Source organism: Orcinus orca, chromosome 4, assembly GCF_937001465.1.
Source record: "Orcinus orca chromosome 4, mOrcOrc1.1, whole genome shotgun sequence".
In the NCBI taxonomy this organism is placed as follows: domain Eukaryota; kingdom Metazoa; phylum Chordata; class Mammalia; order Artiodactyla; family Delphinidae; genus Orcinus; species Orcinus orca.
In genome coordinates this window covers 120930780-120950414 of record NC_064562.1, presented here as the reverse complement: position 1 = coordinate 120950414, position 19635 = coordinate 120930780, and the positions used below count along the sequence as shown (strand labels likewise).

General features: G+C 39.1%; 1 protein-coding gene across 1 annotated transcript in view; it reads right to left on the bottom strand.

The window, feature by feature from the left end:
• Nucleotides 1-5670, bottom strand: part of ARHGEF38 (Rho guanine nucleotide exchange factor 38) — a 158849-nt gene extending 153179 nt beyond the window's left edge. Inside the window, exon 1 of the mRNA XM_004269614.3 lies at nucleotides 5384-5670. Coding sequence (XP_004269662.1) covers nucleotides 5384-5579 — 196 coding nt within the window. The 5' untranslated portion in view covers nucleotides 5580-5670. The remainder of the gene's footprint in view (nucleotides 1-5383) is intronic.
• Between the last annotated feature and the right edge of the window lie 13965 nt (nucleotides 5671-19635).

Below are 19635 nucleotides of genomic sequence, written 5' to 3'. Positions count from 1 at the left end.
ATTCCATGGTCCCAGATGCCCTGAACTTAGTCTAGAAATGAGGTTAAGGATCCCAGGCAGCCAGGAACCTTGGCCCCAAGGACTCCTCACCTGCTTGGTGGAGAGGGGGCCACAGGGGGGCGCTCTAAAGCTCCACCTGAAGCCAAGTCTTGCCTGGTGCTCAGGGTGATACTGCTGACAAGTTTAGCAATTCTTCCAATAATCCACCATCACCAGGAAATCAGTACCCACAAAAACACTGAAGTTAATATGATTAGGGTATCAAGAAAAAGTCATTCTATAAAAAGACTGTTTTCCCTTTTCCTGTATCAACAGAAGCAAAGATGAATGTAGCTTGAGTACTTTTCTCTCACTCATCTTTTCCCCAACTATATCACTATTTTAAGATTCGTTTCTATCTGTGCTTAGCACACCTGAATTTTCTCTCTCCCTCTTCCTCTCCTTCCTTTCTTCCATTAGCTCAGCCCTCCCTCTTGATGTCTCATCTTGTGTTTTGATAAACCCATCATTTTTATGGACAAAAAATAGAATTAGAAGCTGTGTTTGCTACCTTTAAAAAAGTTATATCTAGAGGTACATCAGTTAAATATGGAAGGAATAAATTTTCCCATCACAATGTGGTAGTAGTGGAATAGCTCAAAATTTCTTGATTTCTGGGACTCACTTTATTTGATCCAATGTGTCCTCTAAAAACTGCAAAATACCTTTACTGGAAAAGAAAGAAAGTAAAATATCATGCTTCTTTTGGGTTTCTATGTATGCAACGAGAGAGAAGTTACTTAGCTTTAACAGTGCGTTACACTATTAACAGTCACATTACTGATCCAAATACTTCCCATTTCACTAAAGGCAGGTAAAGGGGAAGGAGTTACTTTTACAGTACTCAAAGAACAGGCAGGAACAAAAAGGACTCATAGCACCAGGAGAGAACCATGCACGAACAGCTGGACAATTACTTTTATTCCACCCTTCAATACCCCTTGAACAAAAATCACCAAATCTTCCAGTGTTAACAGCTCATCCTCCTCACTTACAGGTTAGTTTGTATTCTTAAAAATCATTACAAATTGGGCTTCCCTGGAGGCGCAATGGTTGAGAGTCTGCCTGCCGATGCAGGGGACAGGGGTTCGTGCCCCGGTCCGGGAAGATCCCACATGCTGCGGAGCGGCTGGGCCCATGAGCCATGGCTGCTGAGCCTGCGCGTCTGGAGCCTGTGCTCCGCAACGCGAGAGGCCACAACAGTGACAGGCCCGTGTACCAAAAAAAAAAAAAATCATTACAAATTAACTGTTCCCATAATCTGACCAAGTCTAACTTAGTCTTTGAGCCATTTGTCCTCATACTGCAAAATATCTTATTCCGTATAAAGTCCATGCAGGAGAGTGGCTCATTTATTGTCACCATAGTGAGAACATTTCAGGATTTCATAAAAACAACCAATCAATCCTTTTATAATGAAAATGATATGATAGCCTTTGTGAAAAAGAAAACATCGCAGACCTAACATGAATTGGAGATGTGATTTTTTTGTTGTTGTGTTATCTGCAGCTGTGAGGACATTTAACCCACCCACTCTCACTCTTTCACCTGATACTAGCAAAAATATGCACTGGCCAAAAAATTAACCAGAAGCTTAGCGTGGCCACAGAGGATAAAAGTAACTGACCAACTATCTTAGTCGATTTGGGCTGCTGTTACAAAAATACCATAAACGGGGTGGCTTAAACAACAAACATTTGTTTTTCACAGTTTTTGCAGTTGAGAAGTCCAAGATCAAAGTTCAAGGTGCTGGTAAGGACCCCCTTCCTGGTGGACAGATGTCGGACTTTTCAAATCCTCACATAACAGGGAGCAGAGAGGGAGGGAACAAGATCTCTCGTGTTTTATGAGGGCACTAATCCTATTCATGTGTGCTGGCCACGATTCCAAGGGCAAAGATGGAACAGTTAACGAGAAAGATAGGGTGCCTTTCATGGACTGGCGGGGGTTGGCGTGAGAGATGGGAGGGGAAATGTGTAGATAATAGACAATAAATAAGGAAACAAACAACATAATTTCAGACAGAGATAAGCCCAGTGAAGATGTTAAAATACCCTTCTCTCCCCATTCTGCACCTCCACCCCATCCCCACTTATCTTCTCTGAATGACAATGTTTTCTGACAACCTCTCCGCCCAATCCTGAATAGACCATTTCCTCCTTCTGCGGATTCCCTGATCCCATGTCTACCTCTCGCCTGCACCTTTATTGTATTTGTTTACCTGTCTTATCTTTCCCTACGAGACTTCAAGCCCCTTTGGAGTAAAGGTCAGACACTTTTTCTTAATGATTTTGTAGTTGTTATTCCTGGCACATATTCTGTTTTTTGCACACCGTATAACATATTCAATAAACGCCAATTAACTGAACAAACCTGTTGAAGGAATAAGGATGCCACTAACTGTAGCTAGCATTGAACTATTATTGTGCAACTTGAGGCTTAGTAGGAATGACTACATGGATGTGATCACAATCTTTTACAAAGATTTTATGATAATCTCATTAGAATCATGTTCTATTGTTTAATTTAGTAGCTCTCACCCCCTGTACCATTTAAAAAATATTACAGCTTAGGATTCACACTACTAAAGCGACATCAGTCAGAAATTGAATGAAACGATAAACTGTATAGTTAAGAGGTGAGCCCAGGGACACCGAAGAACGATGTAACATTTCCCAGAATCCTAGAGAACTTGCTTCCAGAGACAGAACAGTAAATTGTATTACTCAGCAACACAGCACTGAAGGACAACCAACTAAATAATTTGAGGCTGCATTCCAGTATTGGAAAGCACACTGTGACCTCACGATGGCTTTGCTTCGGGGCCATCTGTCTGAGGGCTCTAACTAGCTCAGGTCTTTATTCAGTGCCTCCCAGGGAACTGCCAGTTCCAAGGTAGGCAGAGGAAAAACTCTTGGCATTGCAATAATAAAGAACCTCTTAAGGTGATTTAGGACTCATCTGCATGATAAAGGGTAGAGTACAGATGAGAGAGTGCAAACCACAGAACTGATTGCTTCCAACATTAATGAAAAAATGTCTTCTATTGTTGCCACACCAGTTACAGAAGAATCATACTAAAAGCTCTATTAGGCATTAGGTATCAGCCTTGGACTTTATTAAGAGTTACATCTTTAAAATGTTACTTATCAGGAGGTCAGCCTATCTTTACAGCTCTGATGTGCTCCTCTACGCTCCCTGATGATTTTTCTCCAGCACAGTCAGGTCTAGGACCATGGATTAACTCCTGCGTCTTTCCTTCCACCTTCAGAGACAGGATCCAACAGAGCACAGGAAAACCACAAATCCAGTGGAGTACATAAGAAGGCTGAAGTCTTCTGCAAAGTAACCAACAAATATCTACTGTATTCTGTGGTCACAGACTTATTTTTTTTTTTAAGCTAAGTTTAGGAAGAGAATAGCAAAAAGTATTCCCATTTTTATTTTACTAATGGAAAATCTGGATCAAAAAGATGCTGAATTAGTGAACCTCGGAAAGAAGAAACATGTTATTAGGGAAAAAGCAGTAGGCTTTTCCTGAATTCCTTATTTGTGGTCTCTTCATCAAAAGACAGAAAAGGGTTGAAACAGATTAGTAGATTAGTAAATTTGGGCTAACACAGGCAAGTCCTGTTCTAACATTATGGTACCCATCATTCCTAAAATTAAAAATAGCTACTATTTATGGAGCACATGCCATGTGTCAGCCAATATTCTAGGTGTTGCATGTACTTATCTAATTTCATTCTCCCAATAACACTGTGTGGTAAGTATCATTATCCTATTTTCACAGATAGAGAAACAGAAGCTCAGAAATTTTAAGTGATTTGCTCAGTCTTATAGGTAGTAAACTGAAGAGCCAGGATTGGAAACCAAATATACGTGACTTTAAAATTTGCATTTTTTCCAGTTCATACATGGTCTTGAGAAAATTAATTTCAAAGCTCAAATAGTACCCCTTCCCCATTAAAAAAAACAACAACCATCTTTAAGGACAAGACTTGACTTTGCATTTTAATCCTGAGCTATCAGGATTTTTTAAAAGCATTAACTCATAGTAGGAAGCTTTAAAGATTTAATTTAAATGCATTTAACTTACTTAATTTAATTAATTTGCATCACTAAGTCCACGCACATTTTTTGAGGAAAGAGACCTTCTAAGTACAAGCTTGTCTCATTGGTCGCTCTAGCCTCATTGTAGTTTTTCAATCCAGAATGACAGCTCATGGTAGGATTATGAGAGCTTAAACACAGTGTGCCTCAAAGTGGGAGAGACAGGTTCTGGGGGATCACATAACAGGTACTGCAGTGGCTACTTAAAACGTCGCACAGCATCCACATCAAAATGATGTTTACTAGACCAAATGACCTTTGAGAGAAAGGGAGAAGTAAAAGAGAGGGTGGATGGGAAGGGAGAGCAATTCAGGGCCTGAGACAGGACATGTTATACTAACTGTGCCAATTATCTTATGATCATCACAAAATAACTGAAGTTATTTCCTCAGCGGTCATTCAATCTAAGCGTGTTAAACGTCTCTTACCATATTTGCATGTTATTCGATTCACCCTAAAGGAATGAACACCTATGTGATTTTCAAGAAATCCTATTATACTATCCGATGACTATAACATCCCTTATTTTCCCAGACATAATTGTAGTTTCAGGCCCCTATTTAATATAACCACAATCACAGTTCAGTACAATTACCTAGATAGATCTCCTGGTGTGACATCTTACACCTGTCTATTGAGATAAACTATCTTTTGTAGGTTTCTAAATCATTTGCTTTCTAGTGCTTCCCACGTCTTAAATTAGGTGCAGGAGGGAGAAGAAAAGAGGGATGTAGCAGGAAAAAAAAGACATGACAATATTAAGAATAATTCAGAATTGGCTTTTTTGGTTGTTTTTTTTTTGTTATTATTATTATTATTATTTTTTCCGGTACACGGGCCTCTCACTGTTGTGGCCTCTCCCGTTGTGGAGCACAGGCTCCGGACGCGCAGGCTCAGCGGCCATGGCTCACGGGCCCAGCCGCTCCGCGGCATGTGGGATCCTCGTGGACCGGGGCACGAACCCGTGTCCCCTGCATCAGCAGGTGGACTCCCAAACACTGCGCCACCAGGGAAGCCCCAGAACTGGCTTTTTAACTATGGAAGGACATAATAAATTTCTCCTACAACTTGTGAATTACTTTCATTTTCTTATTTTCTTACTTTCCTCCTTATAGAGGAAGGTAATGTTTGATTTTCTCCTCTGCCTTAATTGCTTCCTTTGCAAGTGCAAGAGTAAGAGGAAAAGAGCTGGGAGTGCAGGAACCAAGGCCATGGGTTTCTTGTAGGTTACCTTGTAATTTCTGGTTGTACTCGGTCCTGTGAGACTGGCTCCTCGTCAAGGTACCAGAGTAGTCCCCAGCAACACTGCTCTCAACCACAGGGTCAGTCTTCCTTCTCTCCAGCATATAGAGCCTGGGCCTCGGGAAGGGCAGACTCTTTTTCCTGGTGCCCATAGTTTCTTTCCTGGGGGCTTCTTTGGGCTCCATGCGAGGCAGAGACCAGCTCTAGGGGCCAGCGGGCAATGGCTGGCTGCTAAGGGGCCTCAGGGTAAATGTTAAAGCCGCCAGCCTGAGGAGCTTAACTGCCCCCTTCTAACCAACCGGCTTCACTCCAGGGTTACCTAGCTGTGACTGCCCTCCACGGAGTCCCAGGGCTCCACCCCTATGAGGTCATTCTTTTTAATACCTAGAATCCAACAGGGGAAGCTGCCACCTGTTACCTGAGAGACCTGCCGAACCGAGCTAGGCAAAGCAGGGACTGCGCTGCAACATGCTGCTGAAGCAAACAAACATCCCATTGTGTGGGCCGAGGGCTGGGAGTCCGGGGAAAGGAAAGCGAACAAGGTGAGGCGGGAGGAGGGGAAGCGCGCGTGTGTACCCAGCGGCTTATGGGTTCAGTGTGGGCCGCTGGGTGTGTACAGGTGCGCTGGGACACTGCGTTGAGGTTCTGCTGCCCCGAGCCAGACGGGGCTCGGGGGTGACTCTCAGCTAGAGTCACCCACACATGACCGCGGAGCTAGTGTGGAGCCATGAGAATTTGCATTTGCATCACAACAGTGGGGACAGGATGGTTTTTTAAGGATTACTGTGCGCCCTCAAAGTCGTGCTTCCGCCTTTAAACACCGAACATTCAGAGATTATTTGCTAAAAACGTACTTGCCAAACCCTGATCCGCATTCCTGAGGAAACAAGCGTTTGCACTGGAGAGGGGTTCGGCTGCAGGAGCCAGAGGAGGGAAAGGTCTAGAGCCTTTCCGATTTCTTGCTCTCCACGTGCTGCCCTAGCCTGAAATTAGTCTTTTCAGTCCCAACCTCATCCTTCTGGGTCCTGATCCTTGGGAAAATAAGCACTGGGCCAGGGTGTGATTTCTGTAAGATCTTTTCCCGACCCTTTCGCAGATGGAGTGCCCGAGAAAGGCAGCTCACCTTAGGAAAATAAGAGGAGGGAAAATGTTTGAAACTGAGAAGTGACACTAGACGGTGGAAAGGCCTGGGGGGCGGGGAGGAGGGTAGAAAGGCAAATAGTGACGGGCCTTTCATTAGATTTTTTGAAGTTGTTTTTCCTCGTATTTACTGAGATTTCTCAAGGGGAAAATTCTCAGAAGCTCTGGGAATATGCCAAGTGTTTTGTATGCCCTCGTTAAAGAAAAGAGAGACCCTGAGGAGGAAAATAGATTCTTTTTTATTGCAGTGGGACTGCCAAAATCTAGCTTTGTGCTGTCCACTCTGAATCATGGTTAACTCTTGTTAGACAAGGTTTATAAATGAGGGAAAAGAGGGAAAAACCATTTTTCCAGCTCAGGATGTGTGGGCTGAATACAATTTGCATAATTATCTTAGAAGATAAATGACAAATCTTCACCCACTATAGAGACATCTATATATAGCTTGGCATATTGAATGGCTTGTATTTAATATAATTGATAGTCTCTTTTTTTCAACAAGCCCTCCCAAATACATTTAATAAATGCTTTTCAAGGCACATTCTCTGCGAAGATGTAAAATCGGCTTTTTTGATTCACATTAAAAATTTCTCAATTGTATTCTAATATTATATATACATATATGGATATGATATGTTTGTGTGTATTTGCCTGGTTAATAACAGACATATACTCTTAAATATAGTACTACTGCAAAATTGTGCAATTAAAAATACAGGACTTATGGGAAATATGGGGTTACGGTTAGAGCACTCCAAAACTTTGTCAGTGATCCATTTTTTAAAAAAAGATAAAAAACTAAAAAAATGGTAGCACAGTTTTACATGTGATAACTGGTTAAGAAATACAGAAATATTACAATAAATGTGGCATTTTGTGTTGAAGAAGCACTGACCTTTGCTTGTGGAAGTGGGTATTAGAAGGGTTACAGCTTCTGAGTCATAATAAAATGATGGAAGCAGTGATATTTGAAATCAGATGGAAATGTACATCACCAGATGTGGATGGGTGTGGCTAGTCCCACAGGCCATGAACTGAAGTCGCTGGTAATCATGAGGGGTGTTCACGTGTGAGTTTTATGTTCTCCCCTGTAGCTCAGGGCACCTGGGTACAGTTTTCTGCATTAACCTAGTGTTTCAAGTAGATGAAATCACACATAAGCAAATGTGAAATTGTGTTATGCTCAAACAGTTCCCTAATATAACAGTTTTGTTGGAACAAACTTATGTTTTCAAAACAAGCATTATAGCAGAACTGACTGTAGTAGCTTTATTATATTTTAGAAACTTCATCAATTGAGAAGATACATAATATAGCTACCATGAATTCAGTAGTAAATATATTTTTCAATTTATTCACAATAGTTTCTATGTTAACTTTAAAAATAATAGATAAATTCTTTCAAAACCACCGTTTAATCAATCAGTGAATGGCGCAGACCTCATTAGTTGTTTTCTCAGTATTCATTCCTACCACCTCCACTCCATGCGATTCATGGCCAACAGACACTTATTTTGTTCAGGGTAACATTAGGCTGGGCCAATCATAATGATAATTTTGTGTCCATTTTCTAGTCTCTGTTGTCACTAGAGGTGGCCATGTAATCCTAGTCCTGGCAAGTGAGACCTCAGTGGTGGTCTGCTAGAGTGAGGGTAGGAGTTGGTTCTGGGAAAGCATTTGCTTCTCTAATAAAAGGTGTAGAAACAGCTGGCTTCAACCTTCCCCGTTTGTCCAAACTTGATCACAGGTGTAATGCATGGAGCAGTTGCAGCCACCTGTGTCCATAAGAAAAGACGGGAGAACCATGAGCTCTGATAACATTGAGCTACTGAACCAATATTAGTGGCCATCCACCTTTAGAGTTTCTGTTAAGAGGATAAAAAAGGACCTCCCATCCTAAAGCCATTGTTAGTTGGAGTTCTTGTCAGTATGTTTCTAAGGAATTCAACAGAGAGTGCTTGATATAAAATGAATTCACAGTTCTTTTGCTTATGTATTTGACACTGTTCAAGCCAATGTGTTTAGAATCACCAGCATAAAACATGGTTTACCTTAGCTGCCAATAAAAACAGCTGGGTTAAAAAGATTTTGGGTGTTTTGTCACTGAGGCATTTTCTAGAATATGAATGAGACTGGAGGAAAAAAGGCTTCTAATTTGTCTTTTATATTTTATGACAGAGGTACAAAAGTATTTCCATACAAGAATTTTATATTACTTAATGAAATATTGATATTAAGACTCTTAAATTAATTTTACTGGGAGTAAAGAGCAAGCAGTTCATGGCTCATTATTTAAAAAAATACTAGGTAGTGAATCCAAGACTCAGTTTTAATTTTGGCTAAATCAGCTTCATGACGCTACAAGTGACCTAGTTTCTCTCAGTCCCAACTTCTTCATCTGCAAAAGTTAATAATGAGTTAGCCATTAGTGCTATTCACTGAATATATTCACAGAGTGCTGCACTGCCCTGCACCCTTTCAACTTAGGTGTGGCTGTGTAACTTGCTTTAGCCAAAGAAACTGATTAAAAGTGATGTGTGACCTAAATGAGGAGGAAATCCAAAAAAGAGGGAATATATGTATACGTATAGCTGATTCATTTTGCTGTGCAGTAGAAACTAACACAACATTGTAAAGCAACTGTACTCCAATAAAAAATTTTTTTTATTGTGTTACATCTGGAAAAGTGTTAAGAACAGGTGTGTGATTTGCTACAGCTTTCTTTCCCTTGTCCATGGTGGCTGGCAAGATTCCAGGCAGTGGATGAGTCCTGGAAGAAGGATGATTTGGAGCAGAGCCCCAGTCACCCCATAATGGTTGTGTAGTTTGAGCATGAAAGAATTCTTTGCTCCTTTAAGCTACTGAGACTTGGGGCTGTATTTTTCTTTTTTTACTACTTCAACATAAACCTAGATTATCCTTATTGATGTAGGGTGTAGAGCAAATGATACATAAATCTTCTCCTGGTCTGGCGTTATACGATTTCCAGATTCTAAGATCCAGTGCTATTAGGTTGTAAAACTCCTAATTCCAAAACAGAAATCACATCTCTTGAATATAGTCATAAATAAATTGGACTGGAGGAAGGAAAAGAACTTACTAGTTTAAGTTAGGAACTTATTATAGGAGTACAGGCAAGAAATGCTTGGACTAGGGTAGTGGTGGTAGAGATGGAGAAATGCTGATGGATTAAAATACATCTTAAAAGTTGAGCTGACAAAACTTGTATACAGTTGATTGAGGCTAATGAGTAAGAAGAGGAATGAAGGGTGAATTCCAGGTTTTCATAGTGACTAATTGAGAGGATATTGGTGCTATATGCTAAAACAGGAAGAAAGAAGGACAAGGGGAAGAGGAAGTTTGGTGGGGTTGTCAAGAATTCCATTTAAGAATAGACTAAGTTTAAGATGGCTGTAAGATATTCAAGAGAAATGTCAGGTAGACTTTGGATTTGTAAATTTGGTGTCACTATTTAGATCTTAGATTAAAAATTGGGAGTCATTATAATATATATAATATTTAAAACCATGCATTGATGAGACCATTTAGGAAGAAAATATATCCAGAAAAGAAGGACCAAAATCAAGCCCTGAAGAACTCTAAGTTTGAAGGTAGCGTTGGAGGAAACCCAGCAAAGTAGGCAGAATAGCCATTGAGGTGGGAAAAAAAAGCAGGAGAATGTTGCATCACAGAAGTTTGGAAGCAAGTTTTTCCAAAATGAAGGAGTAGTCAGTCTGCTGAAAGGCCAAATCAAATGAAAATAGAAAATGATTCTCTGAATTTGGCACAATGTTGGTCATTTACAAACTTTTCAAAAGCAGTTTCAGTAATGGGGTAGAGGTATAAGCCACAATGGAAGGGACTCCATGAAAGGAGATAAGGAAGTTGAAACACGTGGGAATAACACTTCTGAAGAAGTTTGCAATCATTTGTTATTATTAGGTAACTACTATATATAAGGATCATACCTAGGTAAAATAGTGAGGAAGGAAGAATCATATCCATATTTACAAAATTGGAAACAGGTTCAGAGAAGTTGAATAATTTTCCCAAGATGACACAACTCATAAATAATGGAGTAAAGACTCAAATTCAGGCCTTTCTTTCTGTTGTTGTTGTTGTAGTTTTGCGGTACGCGGGTCTCTCACTGTTGTGGCCTCTCCCGTTGCGGAGCACAGACTCTGGACGCGCAGGCTCAGCGGCCATGGCTCACGGGCCCAGCCGCTCGGCGGTATGTGGGATCCTCCCGGACCGGGGCACGAACCCGTGTCCCCCTGCATCGGCAGGCGGACTCTCAACCGCTGCGCCACCAGGGAAACCCCAGGCCTTTCTTTTATAGCAAAGCCTGAGGTCTTAGCCACTTTGCTACATGTAAAGCGCCAGCAAACTGCCTGACACACAGCAAGTACGCACATGCGCTTTTCAGCATTAGAAGCATCTAGGAACAATTCTCATTACCTATCCTTTATTCCTTGGGATGAATCTGAGGGATCTGAAATCTTATCTACATCTCAAGTGATTTTCACGCACAGTTAAACTTGGACAATTCCTGCAAGCATTCTCCTTGTCTCCAGCGTCTCTCTACTCCAATTCATCTTGCCCAATACCTCTTGAATTTCCTTTCTAAACCATAAATCAGATCAAGTCGTTCTTCAGATTAAAAAGCTTGATGGATGGTTTCCCACCACATGTAGAAGGAAATCCAAACATTCTCTAGGCTTCAATCAGACTGTCTAGTTTCATTTCTGATTACTTACTATTCTAGTTACTGATTGCTGAATAACAAATCACCCCCAAAACTGTTGCTTAAGGCAATGATTGTCATTGTGTTAGCACTCACAATTTCTGTGGGTCAGGAATTAAGGGAAGGCTTAGCCAAGCAGTTCTGGCTCAGGTCTCTCATGTCCTTGTAGGTAGATGTTGGCAGGAGACGAAATAGCAGGCCGTCAGAACAGCTGCAGGTTGACCAGGCACACTTCTCTTCTCATATGGTTTCAGAGCCTCTTTGATCTCTCCACGTGGCTAGTTTGGGCTTCCTTTCCAGCATGGCAGCCTTAGGGAAGTCAGATTGCTGACACTGTGGCTCAGGGCTGCAAAGGGGAGAGTGTCCACCCTTAAGACATATCCTATGAAGTCACATAGTGTCACTTCCGACCTAGTCTCAGAGCCTACCCAGGTTCAAGGAGAGGGAACACAGACCCTACCTTCTCAATGGGAGGAGTATCAAAGTCACGTTATGAGGAAAGCTTACAGAAGGGGAGAAAGTGCTGTGGCTGTCTTTGGAAAATGCAATCTGACTCATATATACCCATTACATTCGCCATATTCTAGTCTCTTTTAGGATTGATTTTATTCAAGCTGTTTCTTTTACTTGGAATAGCTCTCCCCATCCTGTGAAGTCCTACTCATCCTTCAAGCCCCAGCTTAAATGTCCCCTCTTCTGTGACATTTCCCTTCTGTCCCCTGAGAAGAGTCACTCACACCCGCCTCTGGAATCACGTAGTGGCACACCTCTATCATAGCAGAGGGAGCTGTGTATATTCTGTGATTTGTTAGATTATGAGCTCTTCAGGCTATTTGCCTTTGAAATCTCATAACTAGCAATATGAGATCAATGGATGTTTGTTGCCGTGGGGGTCAGGAATAGCAGCTTAAGGTCTTGTGCAACCTGCTAATTCATGGGGACAGGCTTAGCTGTGAGTCACAGTATTTTTTTGTTCTCTGTCTGATTAGTACTTTCTTTCCCAGAAAAGGAGGGTATAGATCTGGAAACAAAGGAGAAGATCAGGGAATATTAATTCCTCAAAGATAAGGTCATTAATGCATTTGTGAGATGACCATAATGCCAGTTTTGAGCGCTCCCTATTCAACTATAAATTGTTCACAGTGACCCAGTTATCTTGTAGGTGTGTTTTTATACCCACCTCTATGCTTCCTGAAAGCAATAATTTCTGTCAATGCACTGACCAAGCAGCAGCATAATGATCCTGTCAGCAAACAATGGATGGGAGCTGAGGTTTGGAAGGAGGTAAACCTTCTAATGTTTTTATCCTTTTGACTGAAGTAATTTTAGCAATGATATATGATCACAGTTGGGCCCTTGTCTCAGCTGTAATGAATCATCCATTACAAGATTTTCAAGGTTGTCAGGGGGGAAATCTATCTTGGGAAAGGGAAGAATCTTTGCAAGTGCCTGAGATAGCCTGGTTATGACCAAACCCAGCTGCATAAGCAAGAAAAAGTGTCAGTGGAACCTTTGAAAACCATCTATATAATGATGGCAGAATCTAAGTCAGAGCAGTGGGTTCAATTTCCAACAGTCTATGCTCTTCAGACTACATCTAACAGTTATTCCAGCAGAAGAGCAACTTGGGTCAAAACAATCGATACACGAGATGAGCTGTTCTCATTTTCCAGGGAGAATCCAGAAGGCTTTTTTTTTTTGCCCCCTCTCTCCAATTTCTCCCATCTTTATTCCCTAAACTCTGGGCTTAATTGGTGTTAACTAGCTTCTAAGTATGAGATGGTACTATAGAGACTTTTAATTTTAGTTGTAAGCAGCCAGCTTTCTGTTTCTTTATTGTAAATATGAGTAATTCAGAAACCATTTATTGAAAAATAAAATCTTGATATTATAGTTGAATATTTAAATTTACTGTCATGGCACCATGTTTCCTATGCAGGACTACAGGCTGCAGATTCATAATACATGGCCATTAAATGATCGTAGAGATTCAACTTAAAAGAAATGATCTTTTGTTCTTCTACCTCCAAGGCATTTTCTTTTTTATTTCACTTGTTTTTCATTTGTGCAGAAACCTGTTTGTTGTAAAAGCTCAGTATATTGACTCCAGGCAGCTGCTTGTGCTTTCTCAGTTCGGAGGTGAAAAGCAGTAGTGGTAGATAGCTAGGAGAAAGAGTGTATTTTTAATAAATGTAGCAAAGACTCACATAAATCAGTTAAGCTAAGAAGCATTTTTTATGGATTAAGTGACTTCTAAAAGCACATTGGCCACTGAACTACCCAGAAACATTAGCCTCGTGAATTCTGAAATTTCTCCGTGACTCTTCCAGTTTCTCTCTTGCCATGGGATAAACCATTCAGCCTCCCTGACTACGTTTCTTCAGCTTTCAAGGCTGAGATTCAGATCAGACTCTGCATTTTATGGATCTGTATTGCTGTTCCTTCAGAGAATATTATTAAATTCAAAATTATAGTATCCATAGCAAACATAACTAGGTCAGTTTGCACTTGGAGTAACAAATAACAGCAGAGCTTCTGTATCCTTTTCCAACCAGCCTCTGGGCTTGCAAAACTTTGTTAGTCTGCTGAAAGTAAGTGACTTTGCGGGAAAAGGGCCTACTAGCACCTGGGAGAGTTATTTTCTTATTTGTGATCCACACACTCAGAAAACTTCATGCCAATTAGACAATGTGTATATGATTTTACTTCATTCAACCAACATGATTCTTTGAAAAATGAGTTTTAGTTGTGAAGCTTTATTTCTTTTAGAATATTGTGATTAATGTCTAATAAAAACAACACCTGCAGAATTCTTGTAAAAAGGATTGGAGTGACATGGGGGTATCTTCTTTCCACTTTGGTCACAGCTAATGTTTTACCCCAAAGCTACTGTTTTCTTATTAAACCGAGAAATAGTCATTGTTCCTTCCCCTTCACCATGCAAATATTTTGATCTAACAGTATATATAACGTGATATATTTTTATGAAAGAAAGCAATTATATTTATGTACATATAATTACACATTTGGAAAAATCTGGACAGATACATACACAGACAGTGGACCTGGAAGGGAGAAGAGGGGAATTTTCCCTTTTCACTTGAAACATTTAAGCATGTCTGTGTTGGACATATTTTTAAAATTTTATTGAAGTATAGTTGATTTACAATGTTGTGTTAATTTCTGCTGTACAGCAAAGTGATTCAGTTATACATATATATACATTCTTTTTCATATTCTTTTCCATTATGGTTTGTCACAGGATATTGAATATAGTTCCCTGTGCTAGAAAATAGGACCTGTTGTTTATCCATCCTATATATAATAGTTTGCATCTGCTAATCCCAACTCCCAATCCTTCCCTCCCCCACCCCCTCCCCCTTGGCAACCACAAGTCTGTTCTCTGTCTGTGAGTCTGTTTCTGTGTTTTAGATAGGTTCATTTGTGTCTTATTTTAGATGCCACATATAAGTGATATCATATGGTATTTGTCTTCTGACTTACTTCTCTTAGTATGATAATTCCTGGGTCCATCCATGTTGCTGCAAATGGCATTAGTTTGCTCTTTTTTATGGCTGTGTTGGACATTTTTAAACAACCTACTAGTTACTAAGTCCTTTATAGCACTTAATTCTTCAAGTCACCCTCACTATCAAAATACTATCTTCTTTCAAATCAATAAGCTGACAACAATACCAAGACTAGCTACTATTTATAGAGCACCTATTATGTGCATGTTATTTGCATACTGTAACTCATGCACCCCTCAAAACAGTCCTCAAATATTGTCATTCTCGTTACACAGATGCAGACCTGAGACTGAAGGAAGTTACATAACTTCACTCTAGAACATCTGGTAGAGGGCAGAAATGAGATTCTAGCCCAGAAGCGTCAGGCTCTCAAACCTGTGCCTTTCCCATCAAAGTACATTTTTCTTCATAAAAAGAGAACTCTCCACCTTTTCTGTAGTCTCTGGGTGGGTGATTCCAAAAGAAAAATAATGCCTGATTGCCAGAACCAGTGACTATTGAATAGATTTTCAGCTTTAACCTACATATTTCATATCTTAGGAAACGGAGAACCAAAAACCTTAAGTGATTGTGAAAGTTAATCTAGTCAATTAGTCGCAAACCCAGAACTAGAATGGAGTCTCTTGATGCCAAAACCGTTTTTCCCCCTTCCTACAACCTGTTGTTAATCCAGACACAATTTCTCCTCTAATTCACAGTTGCGAACTGTGGTTTATTTGGCTTGACTCTTGAAGACAAATGGCTCATTTTGTGGGCATTCTTTGCACAGATATTTCCCTCCTCCTTTCCTTGTCACAATATATATGTAGATTAGGAGTAACCCAGAGACAAACTTAAGAACAAATATGCCATTTGATTTTAAATGTGCTAAATGTTGCCCTAATATTAGTATGAAAAATGTATAAAAAAATGTGCAGACCACTTTGGGGTGGGATTATAAGGCTGGAAATCAGAATAGTAAAGAAACAAAAATTTTTTAAAATGCAAGTGGCTTGAGAAAATAGAAGGCACTTTCAGAAGGCAATAATAAGAGAGTTTAGTGAGACCATAAAAGGCAAGAAGGGAGAAATGGCTCAGAAACTCTGAAATGGGACTGTGTACACCGCAAGAGGGAAATCTGTGCAGGGAAATTCAATAAGAAGACTATTCAACAGGATATTTAATCCAATCTTGGGCAGACCATGGGATAGCTGCTTTAACCTATTACCAAGGAAAGAAGCTTCATGGAGACAGAAGGAATTTGACTCCTCTGGCAGGTTATAAGAGAAACATTGAGTATATAATTATGGCAAGATGTAGGACTGTGCGTGTATCGAGAGGAACAGGAGGAAGGTGAGGATGCTCAAGAGTAGATAGAAAGATGGGTGTGACAATTCATGTGATGATTTAGAAAAAGTCACAAGAAGTAGTAATTGTAAACTTGCAACAAGGTCAATTAACCAACAGGTATCTATGTACTTTATCTTATCAATTTTACTGAGGCTCATTTTGATTTTAGTTTCAAGAAATTATTTATGTCATTTAAATAATTTATTCTGAAGGTAAATTAAGATGAAAGGTGAAGTCACAAAATCAGTGTCTCTGAATACTTACCAAGTGCCTCCTTCCTGTCTCCACCCAAAGTGGAGATAGGCGAGATACCCAATTTTATACAAGTTCTATTAACTGTTTTTTGCCTGCTTGCAAAAATAAATGTTGTTTAGTAAATGTGTGTGTGTGTGTTTGTGTGTGTGTGTGTTTGTGTGTGTGTGTGTGTGTGTGTATGTGTATGTCTGAGAGAGAGAGAGGGAGAAAGGGAGAGAATTTGGTGTAAGATCTGTTTTCATTATAAACCGTTCCACTTCTGGTTATTGGTAACTATAGAAACTGAGAAAGAGCCTAATAGTTTTAGATGATTAAATTTCCTTTAAGGTATATATATATATATTTATTTATTTATTTATTTATTTATTTATTTATTTATTTATTAATTTGCGCTACGCGGGCCTCTCACTGTTGTGGCCTCTCCCGTTGCGGAGCACAGGCTCCGGATGCGCAGGCTCAGCGGCCATGGCTCACGGGCCCAGCCGCTCCGCGGCATGTGGGATCTTCCCAGACCGGGGCATGAACCCGTGTCCCCTGCATCGGCAGGCGGACTCTCAACCACTGCGCCACCAGGGAAGTCTTAAGGTATATTTTTAAAATTATTTGAACTGTTAAAGTAAACACACAAAACGGGGTACATCTAACTTTACCAGTGAATATGTGTATAACCCTCATATAAGACATTTCCAGAAGTGTATTGTTATATTAAATTCAAATCAGTACCTTTCTTTTAGTCAGTAAAAAGCTTGTCTTAAATATAAATGCTGAGTTACCAAGTTTCATTTCATATTAAAATATAGACTTTAATTTTAGGAATTCCCTTCTTTGGGATGATTTATTTCTCAGAGTACAGTCACCAAGGTCTTATTTCTTCCCTTTAATAATGTAGAAGAAGGCACTGTTTTAATTGTAAATGGAATAGAGAAGAAAATAGGTATCAAACTGGTAGCTTCTCTCTTCATCTTGTGACTTGAAGACAGGTACTCTACATTATCCACAAAAAGGACAATAAATAGACTCACATATAAACTCAAAGGAAAAATAAATATTTTCTGAAATACCATCTGATTTGAGTCCTGAACAAAAGCAACGATAGGTATTAGGACAATTATGAAAGCTTGAGATAGAGAGAATAGAAATGAAAGCTTTTCATTCCTGAAAGTTGGTATCTCAGTTATCTTACTACATGAAAGCATTGTAATCAAAAAAACAAAAACAAAAATCTATCAGTAAAGAACAGCTTTCAAAGCTCTCATCCTTTTTGTCAGTCTAAACATTCCAGATAAAAGAAAGAAGATGTCTTCACTATAGCTTCAGGACCCCCTAGAAAATAATGGCTTCAAGTTGGCACCTGAACTGCAGTTTCTTAGACCAGAGTATAGGATTTATTTATTATGGTGTGGAGTGGAGGTTAGGGTAAGTTTTTTTCCCAAATAAAAATTCCTGTGCACACAATATATAAAACAAATAGACGAGTAGAATGGATCTCTAGGGCAGGCTAAAGTTTTGTTTTGTTTTGTTTTGTTTTGTTTTTTTAATTGGTGGAAAAGATTCCATTGTTGCAGAATCCAGGAGCACATTCTCAGAACCCGGTGTATCATATTCAGAACTGTCCCATATCGAGTAAGTTCAGTTTAGATGGTTTGACGGTGTTAAATCTTTTAGCTCAAATCTAACTGCTTGAGAAAAATCACAAGAGCTTTTAAACTTGCCAGAGAATGTTAATGTCTTACCTTTTCTGTTTAGTACATTACACACCAAAGAGTGAGAAAAGATATTCTGTAAGCATGTAATGGAATAAAAGAATCAAAACATAAATGGAGGGATTTATGCTTCTTTCTATATTAGATGGCAAACGTGCTATGGAAATGTATTGCTAGTTAAGATTTATTGAGCGTTTGCTATGTGCAAGGTACTAAGTGCTTCTCAAGGATTGTGGCACTTAATTCTCACAAGGACCTCATGAGGTAGGTACAATGACTCTTGTTTTACAAAGAGAGATACTAAAGTTAAGGAGTTTAAGTAATTTCCCAACATTATAAACAGTAAGTAATGGAGTCAGAATTCAAACTCAGGTATAAGTTTCTAACCATTATGCCACATACGCATAACATTATTGAAAAAGAACTTATCTTTTAAAGAAATTACATTCTAATTGTTTTGGCCTAACTAACTTCTCATAATTATACCTCCCTCAACACCTGTGTGACACTGACACATAATTAATGACAAAGAAATACAGTTAGTACTATGATTTTCAGCAAATCAATACACCACATCTTCACTGATCACATATTTTCATCAGTGAAAGAAGAGAATAGCTTTTAAAATGTCAGAACTTTACTTTTAAAATCAGAACAGGAGCTAACAAAGACAAATTTTGATAGCCCATTTCTAGGCAACATTACTGACAGAGCAAAGGTCACCTTGATTTATAAGTGCTAATCTGTATCTGACTGCTAAACTGTAGTACAAGAGTAGGATACAAAAAAATACTCCTTAAACCAATAATAACTCAATCTTAATTATCCACCACAGAATTCTTTTAAAGTTATGTCTTAAAGTTCATTTAAAGGTGAACATGTTTAATTCAAATTATGTGCTATGTTTTTAAAAGTTGTTTATTCAAAACTGAAGGCAGAAAAATATTTGAAATTTTGATTGCAAGCAGAAGTGCTTGAATCTGTATAAGAGTTTCCCTTAGTTTTTTCAAACGTTTATCCAATAGATTAAAATCCAACATCATGGCTCTCCTTTATGAGACAAGCAGGCATTCTTCGTATTTAGCTTTGACTTTTCATTTAGAAACCAAAAATTAGAGTTGAAATTCTGTAAGTCCATTAAACTATTAAGGGATATTTTTATTCTCCAACCCCTGCAGCTGAAATTTACTGTGGTTACAAAATGAGACATGGTTACAAAATGGTTACGAAATGAGACATGGTTTCTTATGGTTACAAAATGAGACATGTTCATTATAGACAGTATTGAAAATATGGGAAGAAATAATAAAAATTAACTGCAATTCTGGAACCTAGAAAAAATACTGTTTTTTCACGTATAGTATATGCTTCTGGTGATTTCTCTCTATATATAATTCTATACAAATATGAAACCATACTTTGTAGATTTTTGTAACCATTTCAGTTAAGAATATATATCTCTCTACGTCACATATTAATATGTGTAATTTACATAACTAGATGTCTCAAGCTAGAATTTAGGTATTCCCATTTTTCTTTA